Raw genomic sequence first — 24,411 nt, 5'->3', positions numbered from 1 at the left:
TTCCCAAAAAACTTTATTGTTTCAAGTGGCAAAATGGTATCAGTTTCTGTGGGGCGCCTGGCAGGGCGGAGGGAGACCGGGGGTGGGGCTGGGCTCCGCCCGTTACAAAAATCAAAGGCTTTTATAAAAAATGCTATAAACTGGTATCAAAAGAAAACCCAAGGGAGGCTGGAGGAGGAAGCAGAGAGGGAGGCGGGAAGACAGCGAAGGAGGGAGGGGCCTAAACCTTCGACCGCTAACAACTGGTTGGGAGGGAGGTGTGAGGGGAGTTGGGATGGTGATACAAAGTGCATAACTGTGCCTTCCCAGACGGCCCCCGGAGGTGGAGGGGGCAGAGGCTGCAGCCTGGGGCGTGGGGGGCTCAGCAGTCTCCTTGCCGGGGACCCCACAGGGACAGGCACTGCCTGAGACTGCCAGATGGGAAGGACCTGCAACAGGAGGGAAGAGAAGAGGTCAGGCAGAGACGTGGGAGTAGAGGAGGCGCTTCGGCGTCTCTCCCCCGCCTCTCCACACCCCCTCCACCACGCACCCGCCTCCCCACACCGCAGCCTGGCTTCCCCAGCGGAGCCCGGCGCGATGGAGACCCTGCTGGGCACCTGGAGCCTAGTGAATGCACCCCAGGGTCCCAGATTGGAAGGGCGGGCAGACCACGCTCAGGCCACCTACAGGGCACGGGGGACCCTCCTTGAGCCCAAGAAGGAAGGTGGGGATGGACGTCCCCAAGCCAAGGGACCCGCCAGGTCTCTGGAACTTGGCCTCAGCTGCCTGCTTCCAGCCTCGCAGAGAAAGAGGGATGGAGAGCTCAGGTCTAGAAGAGGGTCTGGGGCCTCCTGAGTCCTCCAGGGCAGGCCCTCTTCAGCCCTGAACCCACTCCCAACCCCAGACAGGCCCAAGCCCAGCTCCTGCCCTCACCTCAGTGACTTCTCAGACCTTCTTCTTCTTCAACTTCAGGGCTTGCAGCCAGTTGGGCGATGATCCTTCTGACCTTGAAGGCAGAGGGCAAAGGTCAGAAGGGAGTGGTAGGGACAGAAACGCCCCTCCCACCGGGAGAGGTGGTCTCGGGCTTGGTTAGAGACCAGCACTCCGGCACCAACTGAACAGAGCAGACTTGGGTCATGCCAACCATCTCAAAGCCTCAGTTTCCCTCTCTTGTAAAGCAGGGTCTTCCTTTTAAGGCCGACGCAGTGAGGCCAGTGAATGCCCGGCGCTTAGGTCACCTACCCTGAGGATTTCTCTGGCTTGGGAGGTAACGCGAGGGGCTTCCCCAGCCCCGGGACCTTGCAGGACTTGGAGCGATGGATCACGGGCTCCTTCTGACTCGACTTGCTCTCTGTCGTTTCCCCCTCATCAGCCGAGCGGTTCCGGGAGCGCAGCTTGGCCTGAGAGACAAGCCAGGTGCAGACAGATGTCAGAGGGCCAGGGAAGAGCAGCCACAGAAGGCTAGGCCTTCTCCCCAGGGTACGCCGTCCCCAGAATCAGGCTCAGACCCCCTCTACCTCTCACCCCAGTGGATGCGAAGTCGCTTAGAGATGAGCTTCCCCCGAGAGCTGAGCCATGCCTGGCACACAGCAGGCCCTCAAAGAGACGCTGCTGAAATGAATGCAGACTAACCGGGCTGGACAAAGCCAGCAGTGGCTTCCCGTCCCCGCGCCTCTGTTCCCTCTGTCTCGAATGTCTCCCCGCCTCACCCTGCACAGCCCACTCCTCCGCGCACCTCGAAGCTACAATCACATGTTCACAGGAGGCCTTCCCCAATCTACCCTCCAATCCTGCACCCACTGTCTCTCCCTCCCTCTGAGCAGGCCCGCCTCTTACCTCTACCCCCCCCCCCCAGTGACACCTAAACTTCTCCCTTCACCAGGGCTAATGATGACACGGCTCATGTCCCCCACTACCCTGGGAAGTTGTGGGACACAAACACGCCTTGTTCTTCCTTCCATCCCACTTAGCGCGCAGCACAGGGAGAGCAGAGTGAGAGGAAGAACAGGAGGAAGGGGATCGGGAATGAGAAGATGGATGGAGGGAAGGCAGGCTGGATGCAAGGTGGTCAGATGGCCCCGTTATCAGACGGTACCTTCAGGGCTGATGGGCTCAGGCCAGGAAAGAGGTTGACTTTCAGCCCCTTGGTCACCCGTGTCCGGCGGTTCTGAGGCTCCTCCACCACTTCCTCGTCTGAAGATGGTACACGCGAAGCCCGCGGCTCTGCAAGGGCCCAGAGAAGAGCTCAGCACAGGCGGCAACCCCAGACCTCCCCGCCCCTGCACCGCCCTCAGACATGGACACAGATGTCATCACACGATACCCCGGCCCTACCTGTAGAGTCCTGGAACAGCCTTGCGTCCGACTCTGCCACCTCCGACAGGCCCAGCGTGCCCCCAGGCCGGATGGCCGGGGCCCGGTGCCCACGCTTGCGCCCCAGGTTGGCACGGCTCCGATACATGGCACTGTCAAGGATCTCGGTGTCCTGCTCGGGACAAGGGTAACACCACTGCCACCGTCTTCGTGGTCCTGCCCCATCCCAGAGGAGCCCCTAACAGCCTCGGGCCGGAGCTTCCTGCTTTCCGCCTCCCGGACTGAGACTGCTCAGGGCCCACACAGATGAGAGAGGCCCAAGGGTCGAGTACCCACCCCCATACCCCCGACAACGTCCCACCCACTGCCCTGAGCTCCCCTCCACTGACCTCGATGAAGGAGAAATCCTGACTGGTGGAGCTGGCGGGAGGGCCCTGGGGGGGCCACTGGGGGGTCGGCGTCCGGTCCTGCTCGCTCCGCCCAGTCCCTGCAGGGCCCCAGGTGCCGTCCACCTCTTCTGTCTGGCTGGCTTCACCATCGGGCTGGGGCCTCCAGGAGGGCAGAGGGTCCCGGCCAGGGTCCAGGGGCTCCCCCTGGCCAGCGCCTGCTGTGGCCCCTTCCTCCTCTGACAGCTCCCTGAGGCCCGAGGTTGCCGACTCCCTCCGGGCCGCGGCCCTGGAGCTGCTGGCAGCCAGCATCTCCTCCAGCAGGCCCTGGGAGCCGGAGGGCGGGGAGCGGGCCAGGCATCCGCCAGGGCTGCAAAGGACCAGAGGCCAAGGTCACGTGGGACCACATCTCCCTCCCGGAAGGGCGCTTTCCCCAACCTCTCCCTCTTCTCCATGCTTCTCCCGACAGGCGCCTCATACAACACAGCACAGAGGGCAGCACCTGGGCCAGCCTGGCGGCTTCAAATCCCAGGTCCACCACTTACTGAGACTTTGGATGAGTGCCTTCACCTATAAAAGCCTCGGGGTCTCCTAACTACAGAATCACTGGGGGACTGGAGTGAGACTCTAAAGCCCCCAGCGCAGTGCAGAGCCCTCGGTATGTGCCCTATAAATAACGGTTACTATTACCACGACCGTCGCTGTTGTTGATGCTGTCAGTGTGTCCCTCCCAAGGGCACCAGCGTGGGTGGTCACTCTCCTTGGGATAAGCCGGGCAGCGGTCCATCTGCCCAGCCTGCCTCTTCGGCCCCCACCCTCCGGGTCGTCCCTCCCCGTGCCCCAGTCTCACTGAGCACCCGACCCTCACAGATGGCTATGTGTCCGACTGTGTATCTGGACAAGCTGTTCCCGCCTGGAAGGCCCCCCCACTGCCTCTCTGCTCACTCTCCCTGCAGTTCAATCCCTCTTCTGAAGCCGACCGGCTCCCCTCCCCCAGCCAGCGCTCTCCCCAGCCCTGCAAGCCCTGGGTTCTACCTGCCCCAGCCCCTGCCTCAGAGCCCTGTGGTTCTTTGTCCCCACTGCCCATCTGTGAGCAACTCAAGGGCAAAGATGGGCCCCCTGCCACCTTTGTGCTCCCAGCCCTCGGCCCAGGGCCTGGCCAGGAGCGGGACGGAGCAAATATTTGCCGAGGGAATGAGAGGCTGGGTCACCTTGCACCTCGACACAGCGTCTGCGTCTTCTGCCGGCCGCTCCCTGAAAGCATGACAAGAACACCCCAGGCACCAGCACACCACTCTCACTAGCTCACGTTCCTCACACGAGGAGCCTGTGTTGCCCAGCTGCCCCCCTGAAACACACAGATACATCTGAACACTCTCACGGAACATCTCCTGCAGGGAAGTGTGCACTATTCATCGGTCACTCCTTCCACACACACCTCGAACCCACCACACCACAAGCACAGCAGAGCCACACCCGACACACACACACACCGTGCACACAGGCATGGGAAAGGCGGGCAGGACAGCACCCCGGAGCCAGGCCACGAGTCCCAGATTGGAGGGGAAGAGCGTGAAGCAGGTGAGTCAGTACCAGGCCAGAAGGGGATAGGGCAGGAGAGAGTGTGTGTCAGTCTGTCCTTCCACAAGCTGCTGACAGATGGAAATTAAAGCAGTCTTGGGAGGGAGGGAGGGAGGGAGGGAGGAGGCGGAGGTAGCAGCAGAAGTGCAGCAAGGCAGCGGAATCAGGAGCAGCCGTGGAGGGGGGGCCAAAGCCAGCTTACCCCGCTGCTTAAAATCAGGGAGGCCAGGGAGGGAGGGGGCAGTGGCAGCACCCCACCCAGCCTGAGGAGGCCCTGCCCACAGCCTCTCCCGGGGTGAGGCAGTGAGGAGGCTGAGGGCAGGCCCCGAGGGCTAAGGGGACGTGAAACAGCGGATGGGTGGATGGAAAGATCCACCTCCAGAGCGAGACCTGGCCCGGAGCCACGTGGGCAGAGGGCAGTGGAGGAGCTCGGTGGGCTCTGGGGGTGACCATGGGGTGGGGGAGGGAAGCATTCATCCCTGCTGACTTGTCTAAACCCCACTCACCCTTCTCCCCATCCCGGGAGAAGCTTTCCTTCTCCTTGTTCTGGGAGCACCCAGAACACCTATAACCTGAGCCGCCCCCTGGCAGGGAAGCAGGTCAGGAACCCGTCCTGAGCACTGCCCACTCCAGCACACATATGGACTGCACCCCTTGCCTGTGGCCTTGGCAAAGTTACTTAGCCACTCTGAGCCTCAGTTTCTTCATCTGTAAAATGGGGATAATATAAGTACCTATACTTTGCCGGGTCTGTTGGCAGAAATATACACCCAGCACGTAGTTGGCCCTTGAAGAATTTTTAGGGTAATCATCCTCGTGCTCAACACAGGTTCCCGGCCTGAGGATTTGTCTCATACCATCTCTACCCCTCGCCCACCTGGACTTAGAGGCTCCTGAGGGCCGGGACTCTATCCAACCCCACGCCCACAGCCACTCCAGGTGTAAACACGGGGATCGGCATGTAGTAGATGCACAAAAAATCAGTTTCTTTGTGTTCAAGGCTCCAAGACCGAAAATGAGAGAGGTGAGGACTGAAGCTGGAATGATGTGTCTAAAGGGGCAGCAGCTGACCTTGACCCCAGAGAGGCAGGAGGAGCACCCAGAGAAATGGTTACAGGGCTGGGGCCCAAGGGAACGTGAAGGAGCCCACATTCACAAGCTGTGGGGCCTTGAGAAAGTCACACTGCCTCTCTGGGCCTGCTTCCCCACCCACGGAATGAAGGAGCTGGCCTCAGTATCCCTGCGGGTCCTCTCACATTCTGTGAAGACCCCCCCGCCGCCAAATGGCTGGGAGGCTTCTGCCTCGCTGCGGCCTGGGGGAAGGGGCAGGAGATGACCAGGAGGCCAGAGAGAGGAGAGGGCAGTGCAACAGCTCTCAGGAGACCCAGGAGCGCCACTCCCACTAGGACGAGGTGACCTAGACACAGAGGGGAGGGGCCTGAGCTCTCCCCCACGCCGCTCTTGTCCCAGTTATATGGACAGTGGTACAGACAATGACCACCAGCAGGGGAACCTTTGCCCCACACAGGATGATGACCAAAGTGTCTTCCAAGGCCTCACTTTCGAGACAGCCCCTCACGTCCATCCATACTTGCAAAACAGATACAGATACTGGTGGTGAGCATTCGGTCAGTGACGACCACGTGCCAGGCAGGTTTCTATCACTTCCTGTGTATGAACTCCTAGCCCAACTCCAGAAAGAGACATTGCTGACCCAGTGACCTTAAGCGGGTCACACCACTCCCCGACCTGCTAACCGGAGAAGGTAAAATCCCTTTCCCGCTTCAAAGGGTAGGTGTGAAGATCAATGCTGTGGGTGTCGGGGGTCGATGACTCCCAATTACAGACAAGACACAGGAGGCCTGAGCAGAGATGGGACTTGCGCAAGGTCACAGGGGTGGTGGCAGAATCAGGACCCAAACCTGGCACACAGGCCCAAAGCCAGCCGGCTCTGAGCTGTCCTCAAGGACTTCTCGTTACCAGGAGAACCTTCAAATTTTCCTCTAAAGAGCAACTTTCCAGAGGGTAGAATTTCCCTAAGTCAGATGCTCAGAACACCAGCCCCTTGGATATTAGTCAAATAAGCTTGAGAAACATCACATTAGAGAAAGATGTACAGGTTCCCTTACTCCTGTGCTTTCAGTGCTAATATCCATACTCCCTACGTCTCCTGTACGCCCACCGAGTACACGGTGCCGTTTTCCAAACACGCAACATGGCCGGAAAAACCCAAGCGTTTTCAAGGTGTGACGGGGACCGGAGCTCAGAGAGCTGAGCGCTGAGGACTCCCAGCTTCTCTGCCGATACCCTTCCCCTTCCCCAACCCAGTCCCCCAGCCGGCCTCTCCCTCCATCCTAAACAAGGGGAGATATTCTCGCTTTCCCCCTCCCAAGGCCCACCCCAATCTTCGGGGAAAGGTGGAGGGCTGTGGGTCCCACTGCGTGGTAGTCTAAGAGCCTTGAACGCAGTAAAGACGCAGAAGTGAGAAAGAGACATTGCTGACTCGGTGACCTTAAGCGGGTCACACCACTCCCCGACCTGCTAACCGGAGATGATAAAATCCCTTTCCCGCTTCACAGGGTAGGTGTGAAGATCAGTGAGATGCAGTGTGCAGCTGAGCATGGGGCACTGCGGAGTTCTGAGAAGTTCTGAGAGTCCCGGGAAGCGGAATCCGGGGCAACCACGGGGAGCCTACACTCTCCTCCCACCAGGAATGTTACAGCTCAGAGAGGTCCAGCAACTTGTGCAGGATCCCTGGAGCCTGTGGACTCCTGGTCCCGGGCACTCAAGCCCTTCCTGCAGGCTTCACCTCTGCCCACACTCCTCCATCTCCCCCTCAGCAGCCTGAGCCCCCAGAATACTCCCCGGGGCATCGTCCTGGCCCCAGGCTCTGTCCACCTTCCCCTCTCCCTCCTCCTCAACCCCAAATGCCCCTCCTGACCCCTCCAACACCCCACCGATTCCCTCTAGACACTTCCTGGGCCCTCCTGCCCCCCTCCCACTACCATCAGCCCCTTCCACTTCTAACACAGATCCCATCCAACACCCCCCTCCCTTCTTCCCTTCACGCCAGGTGAGAAGCTCCAGGGTTGGAAAAGGTCAAACCTGCTACTCAGTCAAGAGAATTAAACCCAACCTCAGTGGATGGAAATGTTAGGGAAATAGAAACAATGCCTTTTTAGCACCCTTACCAGGTGCAACATCACCTCAGTTGGTTTTAGAACAGAAAAATCTCAGGGACAGACTGTGGTTGGCTCGGAAAACTATCGGTTTGTTTTTTTTTTGGAAAGTTCTTTTTCAGAAACTCTGTGCATGGAGGCCAAGGTCATGGGGCCAGGAGCCAGGTCCCAATGCCCTTCAGGTTCTTTTTTTTTTTTTTTTAAACCAGGGTTTATTCTCTGTTGTTGTTGTTTTATTTTTTATTTTATTTATTTATTTATTCATTGGCCGTGCCACGAGGCCTGTAGGATCTTAGTTCCCTGACCAGGGATTGAACCCGGGCCCGCAGCAGTGAAAGTGCAGAGTCCTAACCACTGGACCGCCAGGGAATTCCCGCCTTTCAGGTCCTTAAACTGATGCCCTCCTGGGCCTTAAGACAAGACAGGCAAGAAGCACAGAGATCCTACCCGCTGCAAGAAGCAACGAGTGCCACTGCCCACTCCACCCTGACGTGGCGCGCTCAGGCCAGGACGATGCAGAGTCCTCCGCCCCAAGCCTGTGAAAGCATCCCTGTTCCCTGGTCCTGGAGCACCTGTGGCTTCAGGACCGAGAGGCCTTGGGAACAGCCACCAGAAACCAACAAAAGACAGGACATATCCTCCAGCACACTCACAATCACCAAGGAAGCCTAAAGCCCGGGTTCCAAAAGTCACACCTCAACCATCACATTCATCGTTTAAAAAAGGAACTCACCTGTATGTATGTCAGAGTTCAGTTTAAAAAATGAAGCAAAAATTCACAGTCCAAACCACCTCAATTTTCCAAACACTACAAGTTCTTGGGGGAAGGCAGTTTCTATCCCCCTTACAAAGGATGCACTTTTCGGACAGCCATCACTCCTTCCCTCCCCACCCTGGCATGGCGCTCCCTTACCTGACTCCAAAGCCGGGGGATTCCCCTGCCTCTGATCCAGGTTCCTCGGGGCAGACGGCCACGGAAGGCAGGGGAGCGTCTCCGCCCTGGGTCTCTGGCCCACTTGTCTTGCCAACTCCCAGCTCCCTGGTCTCCGAGGGGTCTCTGGCCTCCAGGCCAGGGGACAAGACGCCGTCGTTCCTCAGGCCTGGTTCGGGGGGCTGGCTGACCTCCCCTACCCCATGTTCCCTGGCCTCACTCCGGGCCCCCAAGAGCTCCACGTTCCGGAGTCCCGAGTCCTGGGTCCAGTCCGTCTGCCCCACTCCACACCCCCGTGGCCCCTGGGAACTCTCAGACTCCAGGTCGCAGGGCATCTCCAAATTCCTCAGGCCCAGATTGTCGCCCCAGTCCACTTGGCCCGCCCCGAGCTCCCTGTTTCTCAGCCCTGGGTCAGGTGTCCAGTCTGCCTGACCCACGCCGCGCTCCCTTGATTTAAGGAACTCTCCTGCCTCCACACCTGACCAGTCGGTCTGCCCCACGCCACTCTCTCTGGCCTGGCTGTGGTCTCCTGCCTCCCCCACTGCCGCCAAATCTCTGCCCCTCAACCCGACCTCAGAAGTCCAGTCCTTCTCCCCGACTCCGATGCCCCTGGGCTCCACAGACCCTCCAGTCTCCAGGCGGCCGGCCAGCTCCACGTCTCTCAAGCCCAGGTTGTCTGCCCAGCGCACCTGCCCCATGGCATCCTCCCTGGCTTCACTCAAGCCCCCGGAACGCGCACAGCTGGACACTTCCAAGTTCCTAAGGCCCAGCTGGTCCCTCCAGTAAGTGGTCCCGGCCAAGGTCTCCCCGGGAGGCACAAAGTGGCCACCTCCTATCTTGCCAGAAGGGCTCAGGCCAGCGCCGCTCGCTCTGTCGTTGCCAATGATGCCAAACTGATGGCTCCTCTCGGCTGCCTCCACGCGGAAGTCGCCGCTCCAGTCCCGCTGCCCTGGGCTGAAGGCCACCGCCTCTGGCTGGGGGACAACGCCGAGGCTGAAGTCACCGGCCCAGCCTCGCTGCCCCCCCTCCCTGTCTTCCTGGTCGGCATCACCGGGGCTCTGGCCCCCTGCCTGCTGTCTTCCCTGCAGCCCTCCAACCTCCTGGTTGGCACCACCGCCGTGCCAGCTGCTCTGGTCTCTCTGTCCCAGTGCCCCATCCTGTGACTGGGGGCTGCTGGGGCTGAACAAGCCCCCGGACTCCGTCTCTTCAGGCCAGCTTACATCCCTGCTGGCCTCGCCCAGGCTCTCTCTGCCACTCAGAATCTTCTTCTCAAACTCCTCGTCCTGTTGTTGGGCTTCCTCGGGGCTGAACCCGGCACTCAGGGCTCTCGCTCCGAAGCCTCTGTCCCGGGAGCCGAGGGCCGTGGAGCTGCCACCGCGGCTGTAGTCTCTCATCCAGGCGCTCTTCCCGAAATCCTGGCCCGGCTGCTCTGCACCCCGGCTGCTGCAGGTGCTCAGGGAAGCATCGCTCTTCCCGAACTCCTGGTCCTGCTCACCTGCGTCCCGGCTGCTGCACCTGCCGAGCTGGTCCTTCCTCCCCAATTCCTGGCTCTGCTCATCTTCACGCCAGCCGGCGTAAGCACCCAGAGACTCCCTCTTCCCAAATTCCCAGTCCTGAAGGCTTGCATCCTGACTGCTGTAACTACCCAGAGAATCTCTCTTCCCGAATTCCTGGTCCTGGATTTCTACATCCTGGCTGGAGGAAGAGCCCTGGGAATCCCTCTTTCTGAACTCCCAGTCCCGAACATCCCCCTCTTGGCTCTGCGGAGTGCCAAGCTGGGCTGGCTTTCCAATCACCCGGTCCTGGGCCGCGAGCCCCCCTGGGGCCGACACTCCACTCCCATCTTGGCTGCCGACCTCCATCCCCTCCTGGCCCTCCTGGCCGATGCCACACCTGCCGGCCCACTCCCTGGAGCTCCCCTCCCCCACTCCGTGCCCGCACTTGTTGGTCCAGTCCCTCTCTCCAAGGCCTGGGTCCCCTCTAGGGCTCGCACCCCCAAGGCCATAGTCCTGAGAAGTGTCTTGGGACCAGCTGGAAGGACTAAAACTGCTGGGATGTGTGTCTGCTACAATACCAAATTCACTCTGCAGATCTTTCTGGGCCCAGCCAAGGAGTCCCTGGGAATCAGGAAAAAAGAGAGAAACAATCAGGGTGAGAATCAGTCCAGAATGTCAGCACTGCCTAGTGCCCAAGAGCCCCACTTTGGCTACAGAAAAGCCTGGGTTTGAATCCCAGCTGTGTGACCTTGGGCAAATCACTTAACCACTCTGGACCTCAGGGTCCTCATCCTTAAATGGGGTAATTCCTACTGCGTGGGGTGGTACAAGAGGATTAAACAAAATCATTTAAGCCAAGTACTCAGCATAGCGCCTGGCGCACCATGGACACTCAATCGATGATCCCATGGTCATGTTTACAGCCCTTGGGCAACACTTGGCAAACCGCCAGGAGAGAGGCTGCCTGGCAGAATGGTCTTCACATGGGTATGGGGCTATACTTTCAGCAAGGAGAGATCAAGAACTCTAAGCCCCTCCACGATCTCCTTTCCAAGGCAAAATCCCAACGCCACCCAACACCCTTCTAGCCCCCGGGAGTTCCCAGCCCCTTCCTCCCTAAGGAAAGCACCCTTCTGTCTAGGCCTCCCCGGGAAGACCTCTCAGTCCTTGCCCACCTGCCCGCCTGCCCGCCTGCCCGCCTGGGAGGCAGAAGGGACAGCCTCCTCCTGCACAGGGGAAAAGACCCAGCCGGGGTTCCCGGCACCCCACCCCACACTCCCTGACTCACTCCTGCGGGTGGGGGAGCCCTGGGCTCAGGGCTGCGGAGCCAGCCAGCCTCATCCCGCAGCGCTGCGTTGGCCAGCAGCCTCTCCAAGACAGACATGCTGGGCTCCCCGTCCCCAGGTCGGGCCATGGCCCCTGCCTCCTGCCCCCTGCCCGCCCCAGGCTACTGGGCGCGGAGGGTGCCAGGACAGGGCTGGGCCGCTCCCCTCGCCCGGACCTGTCCGAGTGCTCCGGCTCTGGCTCTCGCTGGCCCTGGCCCCGCTCCCTCCAGAGCAGCTGCAGCTCAGGCAGCCCCGCCCAGAAGCCAGTTGAGTCACCCACATCCTGGGACAGACACACCTACTTCAGGAGCCAGCCTGGTCTTAACTCCTTCCTGCTCCTCCTCCTCCCACCTCTGCCCCCAGAGGCCCCCAGGCTCCGCCCTCCTTCCAGCCCCACCCCTACCAGCCCAGGCTGGGCTTGAAAAATACATTTCAAAAGCCACCTGGACCCCAGCCCTGAGATTCTGGGGCAGCCTGGTAGGAGAAAGGGCACTGGCCCTGGAACTGGCGCTCTGGCCCTGGCCCAGCCACCAACTTGCTGGGTAACCTTTGCACAAGGCTCTGCCTCCTCGGGGCCTCAGCTGCCTGTCTACAGAGGCAAGTCTGAGCTTAATAGTAATAATGTTCATAAAAGGCAACACTCACCAAGCACTCGTGATGAGCCAAGCACTATTCTTAGTACTTTACAGGTACTAAGGTAACCGGCACACTATAAGGTAGAGCTCATCACTGTTCTCCCCATTTTACAGATGCAGAAACCAAGGCACAGGCAGAAAAGTCACTTGCTCAAGGTCACACGTGGGCAAAGAGCAGGGCCAAGACACGAACCCAGGCAGTCGGGGTCCAGAGCCCATAGCTCTAACTGGCTATGCTGGTGCCCTTCATAATGCCACCCATAATAATGTACTGAACACTGTTTGCCAAGCATTGCACCCAGCGCTTTCCATGTCTATCTTACCCACAATACAAGCCTAACAGGCAAACGTTATCATTGTGAAAGGACTCTGAAGCTTAGAGGTTAGGGTATGTTCCCAAGACCAGTCAGCTGGTGGATGCTGGAGCCAGATAAGAACTCACACTAAACCCTTAGCACCGTCCCATACCCTCTGCTCTGCCAGCTCTGCCAGACGGTACAGCTCTGAGGGGCACGTCCTAGGTGCCCTTGATCATGGCTGGATCCCAAGCTCTGATCATATAAAATCCATGTTGAAAGAACAAAGCCCTCCGGAAGTCCTGGCCTCCATCCCAAGCCCCGCCCCGTGCCCTGTCCTCACCTCAGAGCAGGCACTTGGGGTCTGTGTGTCCTTCAGCTCAGATCCAGCTCCCCGCCTTGCACCTCCAGCACTGGGGGGTGGTGAAGCCAGGAGGTCATCCAGCCAGTGGGAGCTGCTCTCAGGGCCTGCAGGCTCGGGGGACGCCCTACATGGGTCTTGAACCTCTGTCCTGGGTTGGGTGGTCTCAGCCTGGGCCAGGGTCACGGCCTCCTCCTCGGCAGGCAGTGCCTGCCCGGGGTCGGGGATGGTGGCAAAGAAGACACAGGGCTGGTCACGGGGTGCTGGCTGCTGCTGCCCCAGGACCGGCTCCAGGATGGGCAGGGTGGCCTCCCTGGTGGGCAGAGGAAGCAGGGATCCCTGTCCGGGCAGGGGCTCCCGTTCCTCGTACCTCTCCTCTGCCTGCAGCAAGACTGGTCCAGGCGGGTCCCCTGCTGTTGGCAGGGGCTCGAGGGGGACAGCTGGGGACTGAGGATGGCTCTCCCCATCGCCCTTTTGGGTTGGGGAGGTGCCCGGATCATCCGCCTGCACCCAGGAACCAGGCCTTCCTGGGCCCTCTGGAGCTGGCGGGGCCCCTCGCGCCTGCTGGGACACTCCTTCCTCCCTGCCGGCTGCAGCCCAGTCTCCAGCCTCTGCAGCCTCCGCGGCCTCCGCGGCTTCAGTGATGGGGGAGGGGGGCGGGGAGTCCAGCCGCCACACCCCTAGACCCGAAGGCCGCGTGGGGAAGGTCCATTCAAAGGACTGTGACAGGCTCCAGCTGGACTGTGTCTCACTCCCAAAGGGATGATCCAGGGCCGAATGGCTCCCCTGGGTTTGGGGCAGGGCAGCCAGCGAGCCCCCCAGTTTCTCCTGGTCTTCGCTGGGCGGCCGGAGCCCACCTTCAGAAAATCGGCGCTGAGCCAGGCTGACGGGACGCAGGTCCTCACCCTCTGTGGCCGCCACCTCCCCAGATGGCAACGTCCAAGGGAGGTCTAGCAACTCACCCCCCTCCGTCAGGGGTTGGGGCAAGGCGGCTGGGGGCTGCTCCGGGCTGCGGCGCCCCGAGAGCTCCTGGAGGGGAGGGCTGCTGGGTCTGGGGGCCTCCGGGGCTCCCAGAGAGGGGAGCCCCGGAGTAGGGGGTTGGCAGGAGCCCTCATCAGGAGGGGCCGCAGCTGGGGATGCCGGAGTCTTGGGGAGGCAGGGAGAAGCGCCGGAAGCTGCAGGGCTCTGGGCTTCTGGAAGCTGTGAGTGGCGGGGAGAGCTCTCATCGGGTGAGGAAAGACGGGGAGACTCGGGGGCCGAGCTCGAGGCTTCAACGGGGAGGCCTGGGCTGGCGGAGCCTCCATTCTCCAAGGTGGAGCCTGGACGGGAGGGGACCCGGGGCTTGGAAACCTGCAAGAGAAAGGTCAAGAGCCATCACTCACCACTCAGCTGGGTGGGGGGCCCGCTGCCACCCTCACAGGGACCTCAGGTCAGCGGCCGCCTCGCACTCTCACACTCCACGGAGGAAGCCCGGGCGCAGAGGGAAAGCCACCCAGGATGGCCGCAAGAGGCTCCCACAGGACTTCGAGTGTCTTAAACGTCTCGGGGTCCACAGACCCCTCCTTTTGGCCCTCTCCCCACAAAATGCACGTCGCCTTATTCACACGGTATCACTCACACCACTTCAGGTGGTTCAAACCCTCCTGCCCACACCCACCCCCCCCAAAGCGCACCTAAGGATCTTCTAAAGGGTCCACGGTTCATGGGTCAAGAACACTGGCTTTACAAAGGGAAAAGGAAAACTGGGACTCTGGCTGTCTGTGTGTGCGGAGGTTCGGCCTCAGAGCAGGACTCCAGGCCCCACGCAGCTCCGGACCAGCTCCCAGGAGCAGCTCCTACCTCCCAGGGGTGGCGTGGAGCTCTGCACCCTGCTCTGTGCGTCACAGTCTCGCCTCAAGGAGGCAGGCAGGCCAGCCTCAGCGTTCAGGTGAAAGGCCCAGGGCACGGGAAAGCACCTGGCCCAGAGCTACCCCTGGCCCGGCCCTTGTAAGCTGTGTGCCCTCCTGCACAGAAGTCACTCCGAGCCTCAGCTTCCCCATCTGTACCCTGGGGCTGGTGGCAACCATGTCCGTCTCACAGTTAGGTGAGGATTAACTAAGATTTGTGCACATGGCCTTTCAGGATAGGACTTAGAGGAAGAATGGATGCTGTGGGACACTGGGGCCACCAAACACCTGGCACTCCTTTACCCCTCCACTCAGCCTGTCCCCAGACGGCAAAGTGAGTCTCGCTCTACCTGACCTCTGCCCACCCCCCGAGATCACGATTCCCCTGCCGCCCTCTCGCCAATGGGGCTATTTCTGCCACATCATCACCCACTGGGTCTGGGCAGAGGGAGGCATCCTGCTTCCTTCTCAAGGCCAACTTCCATTCCCTCCACCCTCTGTCCCCTCTACAAATCTCTGGTTAATTTAAAGCTCATGCCCTTGAACTACACCAGCCAGAACCCCTCCTGTTAGAGCCCCCTACAGACCCCTCCTTCCCTCAAAAGCAGAGCTCCTGGACCACTGCCACCCTCCCCAGCGCTACACGTTATAACGCATAGTGATTCCAACAGTCACACCGTCAACCCACCCAGAAGCCTGGCTCCGGTCCTTGCCCTCCTCTTCCCCGATTACTTTGTGACCCACCTGTCCCCAGGATCCTACCCTAGACCTTGTCCTTACCTGTAACGACTGCTCCTCCACAACCTCACCCTCCTTCCTTCTCACCGTCCGACTCCCTCCCTTCTCTCTTTATCACCACTGATGTCACTTTTTTACATAGCTCCCTCCCTCACCCTACTGCTTAACCTGTTTAAATACACAGCTCTCCCCACCTCAAGGCTGCACCCGGGCAGCTGCGCTGGACGTGGCTGGAGAAAAGCACGCAACCAGGACGGCTGGGCCCCCTGCGGCTCATCCCCCCTGCCCTCAGAGGGCACCCCTGCGGCCCAGCAATCCCACTGCACACCCCCCCACACCCCCCAGGCAACGCTTTCCCATCTGGTCTCCTCAAAACTCCATAGTTCCTCCCGGGCTCTCTCAGCTGACGGCCTCGCCCCCCTTCCCTGAGAACGCAGGGGCCGTGGACGGAGGACACCCACACCAGCACCCACAGCCCCGCCGCCTGCACAGGAGCCCAAGCACCCTGCTCCCTGCCGTGGTCGTGAACTGTCCTTGCTCAGAGCTAAGGCCAACTCCTCCTCTCTCTGTCCTGCATCACTGATTTTTCCTACTCTACTGGATCACTTCCATCAGCACACAAACTGCTCTCGTTTCTTCTGGCTTAAAAAAAACAAAACACACAGTGCAGTTGACTCCTCCTCTCTCCCTGGCTACCACCCCTTTTCCTTAAACACAGGGCTCTACATTCGGTATCTATCACCACAGCTTCTCTCGCCCATCCTCTGCTGAAGCCCCTCCAAATGGGCTTCTCCCCTCGCCCGCCATCCCACCGCTCTGGTCAAGGTCACCCATGACGCCCGGCAGCTAACTCCCACTTCTCAGCGCTCATCTTCCTTGCCCCGTGGGGAGCGTCTGACCACTAATCCGCCCTCCTCCCGTCTCCCGCCCCCCCCCACCCCCCCCAGTTCTGGAAGCTACTAACTTCATTTGGCTTCCAGAGCACTCCACGCTGGCTGGATTTTCTACCTCACCGCTGCTCCTTCCCGCTTCTTCCGAGCTCCTCTGCTAGGCCTCCTCCTCTTCCCTCCTCCACCTCACCCCCTCCCTTGGTGATCTCAGTTGTCTTTACTACCATCTCTACACTGACAAGGCCCTGCAGCTCCAGACTCAAATATCCCACTGCCCCCTTGACGTTTCCACTTGCACGTCTACAAGGCATCTCCAACTCAACAAATCCAGAAGCAAGCTCCTTTGATCTCCCCCGATCCTGCTTCACCCTAAGAAGTCCCCTTTTCCGTAAAGGGTAACCTTCTGATCGCTCACCTCAGAAGCCCTGGAGTCACCCTTGATTCTGCTCTCTCCTCACATCAATCTATCTGCAAATCCCGTCCACGCCACCTTCAGATCCTAGACAGAGGTCACCACTGCTCGCCGTCTCCACCACGGGCTATACCTCCAGAGTCCATGACCCCATCATTTCTCACCTGGGTTATCCCAACAGCCCCCTAACTAGTCCCTGCTGCTGCCCTGGGCTCCCTGCAACCAAGAGGGCAGGGTGACTCTTTACAACTAAAACAGCAGAGGTCACTCCTCTCCTCCAGCCCCTCAATGGCATAATCCCCTCACACAAGCAAAGGTCCTCCTAGGGGCCTGCAAGGCTATCACCTCTGGGTCCTCCCTATCGCCCAACTCCTCCTCTCTCACTGCAATCCAGACATTCAGGCTTCCTTGCCGGGAAGGTACCAAGTCCTTCATACTTGCAGTTCCCTCTGCCAAAAATGCTATTGCCCAACATCCACAGAGCTCACTCCATCCCCCTCTTCGTAGCAAGGCCTCTCCCTGTTACCCTCACCCCAGAACCCTTCCAGGTGTCCCCAGCACCTGTCTGACACACTACACATCTGCTGGCTCGCAGGGATGTCTGTGTTGGCATCTGCCTCCCCGCATTGGAAGGTGAGCTCCCTGAGAGCAGGGGCGGTCTTTGTTTCGTTCTCTGCTGTTTCCCCAGTACCCAGGTCACAGTAGTTGCTCAATAAATACTTTTGGACAGACAAATGAATGGAGTCAGGTCTCCCTCATGGGGCAGACAGGACAGCCTCTGGCTAGCAAGGGCTCTGTGAGTAAGAAGGACCACCCTTCACATCACTTACTCAGAAATTCAGGCCGTCTGCCCTCTGAGCACACTGTCAGGAGAGGGGATGTAGCAGGAAACCCCCAAGAAAGAACTCTTCCTCTCTTCTGAACCCTGAGAAGGCAATCCAGCCAGGGAGAGCCGAGGACTCAGACCCTTCAGATCCTGCCTCAGCTCCTGGGTAAGTTACTTAACCTTTCCAGCCCGGGTGTCCTCACCTCTCATATGGGACCAAAGGGGCCTGCCAGCTAGAGTTAGTCAACATTCCTGGGATGTGCCCAGCACACAGTAGGTAATCAAGGACAGTTGTTGTGGACACTGTAAGAGCCTCAGGGCCTGAGCCACACTTAGCCAGGGTGGCCTGGAAGTGGAGAAAAATCTGAGTCCCAGGGCCAGCCCTTGGGCCAGTCACCTCCTCCACGGCCTCCGCTTCCCCATCTAAACTACGAGGAGGTGAAAGAGATGATCTCAGATGACCCTTCCAGCTCTAAAATAGCACGGTTCTGATTCGCAACCGGAGGGCAACTCACGTCAGCAGGTTGCTCAGAGCTGGCCAGCTGAGCCAGGTCCCCGTTGAAGGCCAGGTCCGAAAGGGGGTTCCTGTGAGGGAGAAAGAGGGGAAATGGAGGCCTAGAATGGAAAGGCCTGTCACAGGGTAGATAAGGGAGAGCTGATCACGGGTCTGCCTAAGCGACTGCAACTGCATCCAGAGTTAACTGCCTCCCACCTCCCACGGGCATTTCCTACTGGGGGACAGAGACGCTATGCAGTTTCCACAAAGTGCCCCAGAGACAGTGCCTGTTCCCCACCTGCACACCAAGGGTTAAGTTCCCCCAACTCCTTTGGGAAGAGGATGCAGCTTGCCCAGACCCCTCCATGGCTCCCAAAAAGATACCCGCCCCCCTTCCCTTAAGGGGTTAATGTTCTCCTGCCACCAGGGAGAATGCAGCTGGTGCCGCTGCCCTGCCAATACTTCTTGAGGAATTGCAGGGGGAGGGAAAGGGGGAAGAGGGAAGAGTGATTTTCCAAGGTTGAAGTTGTTCATTTTAAGCCTGGCTTGGAGCAAAGGAGGGGAAGATGAAGGGCGGAACCCAGCCTGGACAGGGTATGACCTCCTGGGAGCCCAGGCCTGGGACAAAAGAGTTGATAGGAGGCCCTGCCTTCCAGGCACTTTAAGGTGAGAGAGGGGAAAGGCTGGAGGTCAGGGCAGCGCAGGGTAGGGCAAGGGTCTTACCTTCCAGCTCAGCTCAGACCACAGCGGCCCTGCCCTCCACAGCAGCAGGAGTGGGAAGGGGCCTGTGGGCCCAGCAGAGCTGCCAGGGGTCCAGCTGCCAAGTGCCTCAAGCAGCTCTCCCTGCCCTGAGGATGGCCTCCATGCAGCTGACAGCCCTCAGCCTCTTCCAGTGCCCAGGGGCACCTCCTGGTCAGCCTTCTTTTATATACTGGCACCAACTCTAGGCAAGTATACCATACGCAACAGTCTCCAACCTAGCTGTACTTCCTGTGCGTTGACACTAGCTGGCCTGGCATCAAGGTGTGTTCGTGTCTTTCCTCTCCCATCAGACTCCTCCTCACAGCCAGACTGTGCCCTCCTCAAACTGACACACTCACACACACACACACACACAAGCACCTGGCACACGGCTGCACCCACAGCACAAGCTAGCAGTTAAAGTTAAAAGCACACACTGGAATCAAACAGACCCGAATTCAAACCCCAGCTCTGTCTCTCTCACTTGCTAAGGGACCAGGGGAAGTCACTTTTGAGCCTCAGTTTCCTCATCTCTAAAATGGGTTTAATATTCCCTTCACTAAACAGCATGGCTGTGGATTAAGTGAGGCAGAGATTGGCTCTCAGTATAAAAAAAAACCCTGAAAATAAACTTCCATACCGTACATTTGAACTCTACTATAAACATACATCAACTCTGTATAGAGAACTATCATTGTAAAAAGAACACAGTAGCACTGTCTGCTGGAGGAATGTTTTGTGACTCAGACCTAACCTAAAAGCGAAGATCACAATCCCAGATGCAACTACCCACTTTGTCCTCCAGGCTGCAACCAAACATACAGCCTCCCACCCCCTCACCTCTCCTCGGGGGTCTTGCTGGGCTCTTCAGGGCACTCTGTGGGAGACTTTGCCGGCCCCTCCTGGGCCCATTCCCTGGAGAGGGTCCCACCATCCTCATCCCTGGGACCTTTGGCCACACCATAGGTCCTGGGGCCATATCTTGAGCTGCCATCATGGTTAAAGGTGAGGCGGGAGCCCCAGAGGCGGTCAGGGCTGGCCGGGACCTCCTTCCTCGGCTGTTCCATCTTGGCCAGGATCTCTTCCACTGTGGTGGCTGCAAAGCGCTCCGAGGCTGGACGGAAGGGCGCGGGCGCCTTCCGCACACCCGTCGGGGCGGCACATCGAGCTGGAGGTGTCAAGGGGGCTACCTCTTCTTTCCCAGGCTCCTCTTTCACAGTCTCTCGGGTGGCTTCTCCTCCAGTAGGGGTCTCAGCCATAGGCCTTGGTGCAAACGGAAGGGGACGCTTGCTGCCACCATAGGGCTGGGGTCCCGCCAGCATGTTCATCTTGCGGGCAGAAGGCAGCTCGGCCAGAGGACCCCGGGGAGGCCGAGGCCCAACAGGCACCAGCAGGCTGGGCTTGGCAGGCAGGGCTGGCTTGGCGGGCAGGGCTCGGGGTTTGGGCTTGACAGGGGGTTTGGCCCGAGCGTCACCTACCAAAAGGAAAGGGTTGGTTGGGGGGATGTCAGAAGAACAGCAAGCAGAACTTCATCTCCCACCGTACAAACTCAGAATGTTCACATCCTTCTAGGTACAAGTCAAATGTCACCTCTTCCACGAAGCCTTCCTTGATTTTCCATACACATGCCAGAAACATCTTCCATCTCCAAATTCCCAAAATGTCTAGTCAATCCCCCTTATAAGCTAAAGCTATTTAAGGGTCCAGCTGGCAGCTATTTCTCCCTGTACCCACTTTGCACCTAGTACACATTCTTAACAAATGAATGAATAAATGAGCAAATGAGCTAATAAATGAGTACCTGCCTACCCATATCAAGTAGTCAGCCCACCATCTCCCCACTGTAGTCTTCTCCTCTTACATGATACTCTGCTATACTACCATTCACAGTAAACTTGTTATCCCAGCTCAGCTTCCCTACTCTGCCACCCTGCTGCCCCCTCCCCCAGTGCACACCCAGGCCACCTCCCCACTGTCATCCGGTGTGTGATCAGGAATGCAAACTTACTATTGACCTAAGCCAAACAGAAGTAAATCTGGTATAGGAGGAGGAAAAAAAAAAAAAAAAAAAAGACCAGAAACCCATCTTCTACGTAAGGCGTTTCAATACCAAATAAAAGACCTTGAATTACTCATGGCCACGGCCCTTTTAATAGAATCCTTCATCGCCCACTCATTTGGCTCAGGGCAAGAAAGGCGTCTAGACAGGGAGCCAGGAGGCCTGGGTTCAAATCCATAGGTGCCTGCCATTTCCCCCCTAGGCCTCAGTTTCCTCCTCTGTCAAACATGTGGTTTGATCCACACCATCTCAAGGTTACTCTGCTCTCCTCTGCTGGAGAGCTATGATCTCAAACAGTTCTGAAGGGTCTCAGTGGGAGCTAAGAACCTTTCAGACTCATCCTGCCCGTCCTCAGTACTCCTCCCTCCCTCCCTCCCACTGCACAGAGTCATCCTTCGCCCAACCGCTCCAAGACAGAATGGGGGTTCAAGCCTCCGCCCCTCCCACCCTCCTCCCAGCCACCCCGCTGCCCCACCCTGCACCCATAGGTACCTGGCTCAGAGCCAGCAGATACCAACTCCTCCTCCGGCTCCCGGGGCGGTAGGGAAGCCATGGCTGTGCCTTCCCTGAGAGCAGATACTTTCATCACATGCGGCGGACCTGCGTGAGAAGTGGGAAGCAGAGGGGTGTGAGCTGGGGTGGCTGAAGACCCAGGAAAAGAGAGAAAGCAAAAGGGTTGGGCGCTGGCAGTAGGCTCGGTGGCGAGGGACGTCTCCTACTTCTGGCAGAAGCAGAGTGCGGGACAGGAAGAGGGAACTTCAGGAGGGGGGGCTGGGGGAGGTCAAGGGAGGTCCCCAGCCGCCACACCCTCCACACTTCCCAAATCACTCTCCAACTCTTGTCTCCTAACCCTAAAGTCCTGGAGCTTCAGGGAGCCACGCACTGCTCCCTCCCGTGGCCAGCTCTCCGTGGCACCCCACTTACCTCTCCCAAGGCACCCCCCGGGGTCCGGTGGCCCCACTCGAGGTATCTACTCAGGGGCAGAGTAAGAGGTCCGCAAAGTCTGAAGTCTCTCTGTGAATCACCTCATGGGAGACGGGAAAAACCCGCTCCCTCCTCCCCAACCTGGGGCTCCGCCCCACCGCCTGCCTGCCTGCCTCCCCCTTCCTGCTCACCCTCCTTCTCTCCCTCCCTCCTGCAGCTGGGAGTGGTTCCCTCTCCCCCCCCCCCCCCCCCCCCCGCTTCCCCCCTCCTCCTTCCACATCCCTGCCCCACTCCCGCCTCCTTCAGAGCTGTCTCATCCAAACACGGAAAAATAAGGAATAAAAAGTAAACATCTGGAATACATTTTTTTCTTTAATTTCTCAATCGCTTTGGCTTCAGCTTGGAATTTGATGAGGTAAAGTCAGGGCCTAGTCCTGTTGCCATAGCAATGGCCTCCCACTGGATTTCCAGAGCCTCGCCAAGAGGAAGGAGGAGCCGGCCCAGGCCTGGGCTGGGAGAATGGGACAGGGCTTGAGAACATCCGGGGGGCGGGGTGGCTTGGGGGAAAACTCCCTAGGGTTCCCTTTCTTGGACAGTCACAGTGGGACAGCCTCAGCCTATGAATGTATGTGGGCATCACTCACCAGCCTAGACTTGACCTGAGGGGTTTTGAGGGGGGCTGAAGTAGAAATGTTAAACCTAATGACACAACCCTATGGTAGAAGCCAAACGGGTGCCCCTCCTCTAAGCTTGTAACAGAAGCTTCAGGTCTGCTACACCAGATTCAAATGCTGGGTGTATCTACCACTTTCTAGCTCTGTGACCTTAGGCACATTGCTGATTTCTCTAAGCCTCAGTTTCCCTATGTGAAAAACACAGTTACTGAGACTGTTAAAGAGGCTTACATGAGGGACTTCCCTGGAAGTCCAGTGGTTAAGACTCCGCACTTTCACTGCACACTGCAGGGGGCACAGGTTCTATCCCTGGTCAGGGAACTAAGATCCCACATGCCATGCAGCGCAGCAAAAAAAAAAAAGAGAGAGGCTTACATGACAGGATGCACACAGCTGCTGACCACAATGCCTAGCACCTAATAAGTGTCCAATAAATGTTGGCCATTATTAGTATGATTCCATTTAGTGTCACCAATAAGCTAACACATTGGTGACCATCTCCTCCTTTCCCCAAACCACAGGCTTCCGTTGTTCCAGACCATTCCTTCTCTCCTGCAGGCCCCAGTCATGTCACCTGCTCTTCAGACACTTCACCACCTCCTCAGTTCCCACCCTGGCTCCTGAAGCACCATCCCACCCTCAAGACCCCCCCAGGATGACGGAGCCCTGCCCCTCTTGTTCCAAAGGAAGAGGGGTATTTCCTATCACCTAGTGTGTCCACAGTCAGTGAGGATGACCCAAACTTCTCCAACCTGCAAGGGGCACTGCCTTCCTCAAAGTCACCCACTCCAGCTGGTCTGGCAAGACAGCACCAAATCCGAAGGGACCTCAGGTGTCCAACCATTGCAAAACCCACCCACCTCTCACTTTTACCCTGCCCCAGCTTGTTTGAAAGATGGGAGGGAATATGAAGGAGGTAGAGAGACACCCATGATTGTCAATCCCTTGGTCAGCCAACTACCACACAGGATGCTCACTGTGGGTGGGTGGGTGAGTAACTGTGCACAGCCGGTCCAAGTGTGCATGGAGGAGGGGCACATGACGGGAAAAAATAAAATTAAAAAAACACAAGATTGTTTCCTTGTCCCTGAACATTATTACCAGGGACATGGTGTGGGTGGTTAGAAATGGAGAGGAACTGGTCCAGAACCGAAAAACCCTTCACCTGGGGGCCTGGTGAACACCTCAGCAGTGTGAGGAGCTGCAGCAAAGAAGCTGCAGCTCGTCTTCCCCAAAAGGAGGGGGTCGCAGCAGTTCAGAGGCCCCAGCCAGGAAACCCAGGGGAACAAGGCCAGAGCCCAAAGCTGTAAAATCTCAGTAGCTCTGAGCATTCCCAATCCGTAAGAGTCAGGAGGAGACTAGCTGACCCCTGGGAGCACAGGCCGCCAGAAGGGCAGGGGAGAGGCCAGGCAGCTCCAGCCCCCGGGCAGAGGCCCAGAGAAGCATCGCCGCAGGCGGGGTCGGCCCTATAGACCTGGGATCTCCGGCCGGATCTGGGGCCAGAGAGGTCGGAAGGGACAGCCTGTAAACTGCTGGAGGAGGGAGGGCCAACGGGAAGACGGAACAGCCCGGGGCGAGGGGCCGTCTGGAGGGGCCCAGTGGGGAGCTCTGGACACAGAGGGACGGCAGCAGCCTGAGAGGGGAACAGGGTAGAAGAGGAGGAGGAGGGGGCGGCGGCGGCAGAAGCAGGGAACCTGTGCGCGGCATGTGGAGCAGCCGGCGAACAGACGAGGGACTGGGGACAAGGACCGGGTGGGGGCGGACTGGGGTGCTTGGGGGCGTGCCGAGGGAGCCGGGGGAGGGGGCTAGCGCAGGCCCGGGGATAGGGAAAGGCGGGGGACCCTCCAGCAGCTCCGCCCGCCCCCGGCTCCTCCTCAAGCCCTCGCCCCCTCCCCCCTTTCTTCTGGCTCGGTCAGCACGAGCTCCAGACCGTGCATCCACCGCCCCCGCGCACACGCGGCAGGTCCCCTGTGTCCCCCGCCTACCCCGCGCCCCCGGCCCCTGCAAACTTTCCTGGTGACCCCCCCTCCCTCCAATCTCAACCGAGGTCCCGACTGAAAAGCGCCCACTCCTTCCATGCCTCTCCCCCGCCCCCTCCTTCGCCCTCCCGCCCGCCCCCGCACACTCACGCGCTCCCCCAGGATCCGGCTCCGCTCTGCTCGGGCTCGGCACCCCGATGCCAGTCTCCGCCGCCGCTACCGCCGCCACCGCCGCCGTCACCGCGGGACCAAGCCAGTACGAGCTGTGGTGGGGCCCCGCCCCTAGCTCCGCCCAGGTCCACGC

The 24,411-nt window shown here is 59.1% G+C and overlaps 1 protein-coding gene across 2 annotated transcripts; it reads right to left on the bottom strand.

Moving 5' to 3' along the window:
• TNKS1BP1 (tankyrase 1 binding protein 1) lies at positions 1–24,411 on the bottom strand. 2 transcript variants are annotated; one of them, XM_057552579.1, is made up of 12 exons: positions 24,258–24,411; positions 21,023–21,130; positions 19,312–19,945; positions 17,750–17,819; positions 12,465–13,832; positions 8,352–10,486; positions 2,682–3,048; positions 2,314–2,464; positions 2,075–2,202; positions 1,222–1,379; positions 913–985; positions 1–428 (listed from the first exon to the last, which is right to left on the bottom strand). In XM_057552579.1, exons 2-11 carry the CDS (start codon positions 21,114–21,116, stop codon positions 925–927), a joined length of 5,166 nt encoding a protein of 1,721 aa, XP_057408562.1. In that variant the 5' UTR covers positions 21,117–21,130; positions 24,258–24,411; the 3' UTR covers positions 1–428; positions 913–924. The 2 variants fall into 2 exon arrangements, with proteins under 2 accessions (XP_057408562.1, XP_007196510.2); XM_007196448.2 differs by lacking the exon at positions 24,258–24,411 and adding an exon at positions 21,455–21,623.

Source organism: Balaenoptera acutorostrata, chromosome 9 (assembly GCF_949987535.1).
Source record: "Balaenoptera acutorostrata chromosome 9, mBalAcu1.1, whole genome shotgun sequence".
NCBI classification, from domain to species: Eukaryota; Metazoa; Chordata; class Mammalia; order Artiodactyla; family Balaenopteridae; genus Balaenoptera; species Balaenoptera acutorostrata.
Note: the sequence above shows the minus strand (reverse complement) of the source record. Positions and strands in the feature narration are given on the sequence as shown.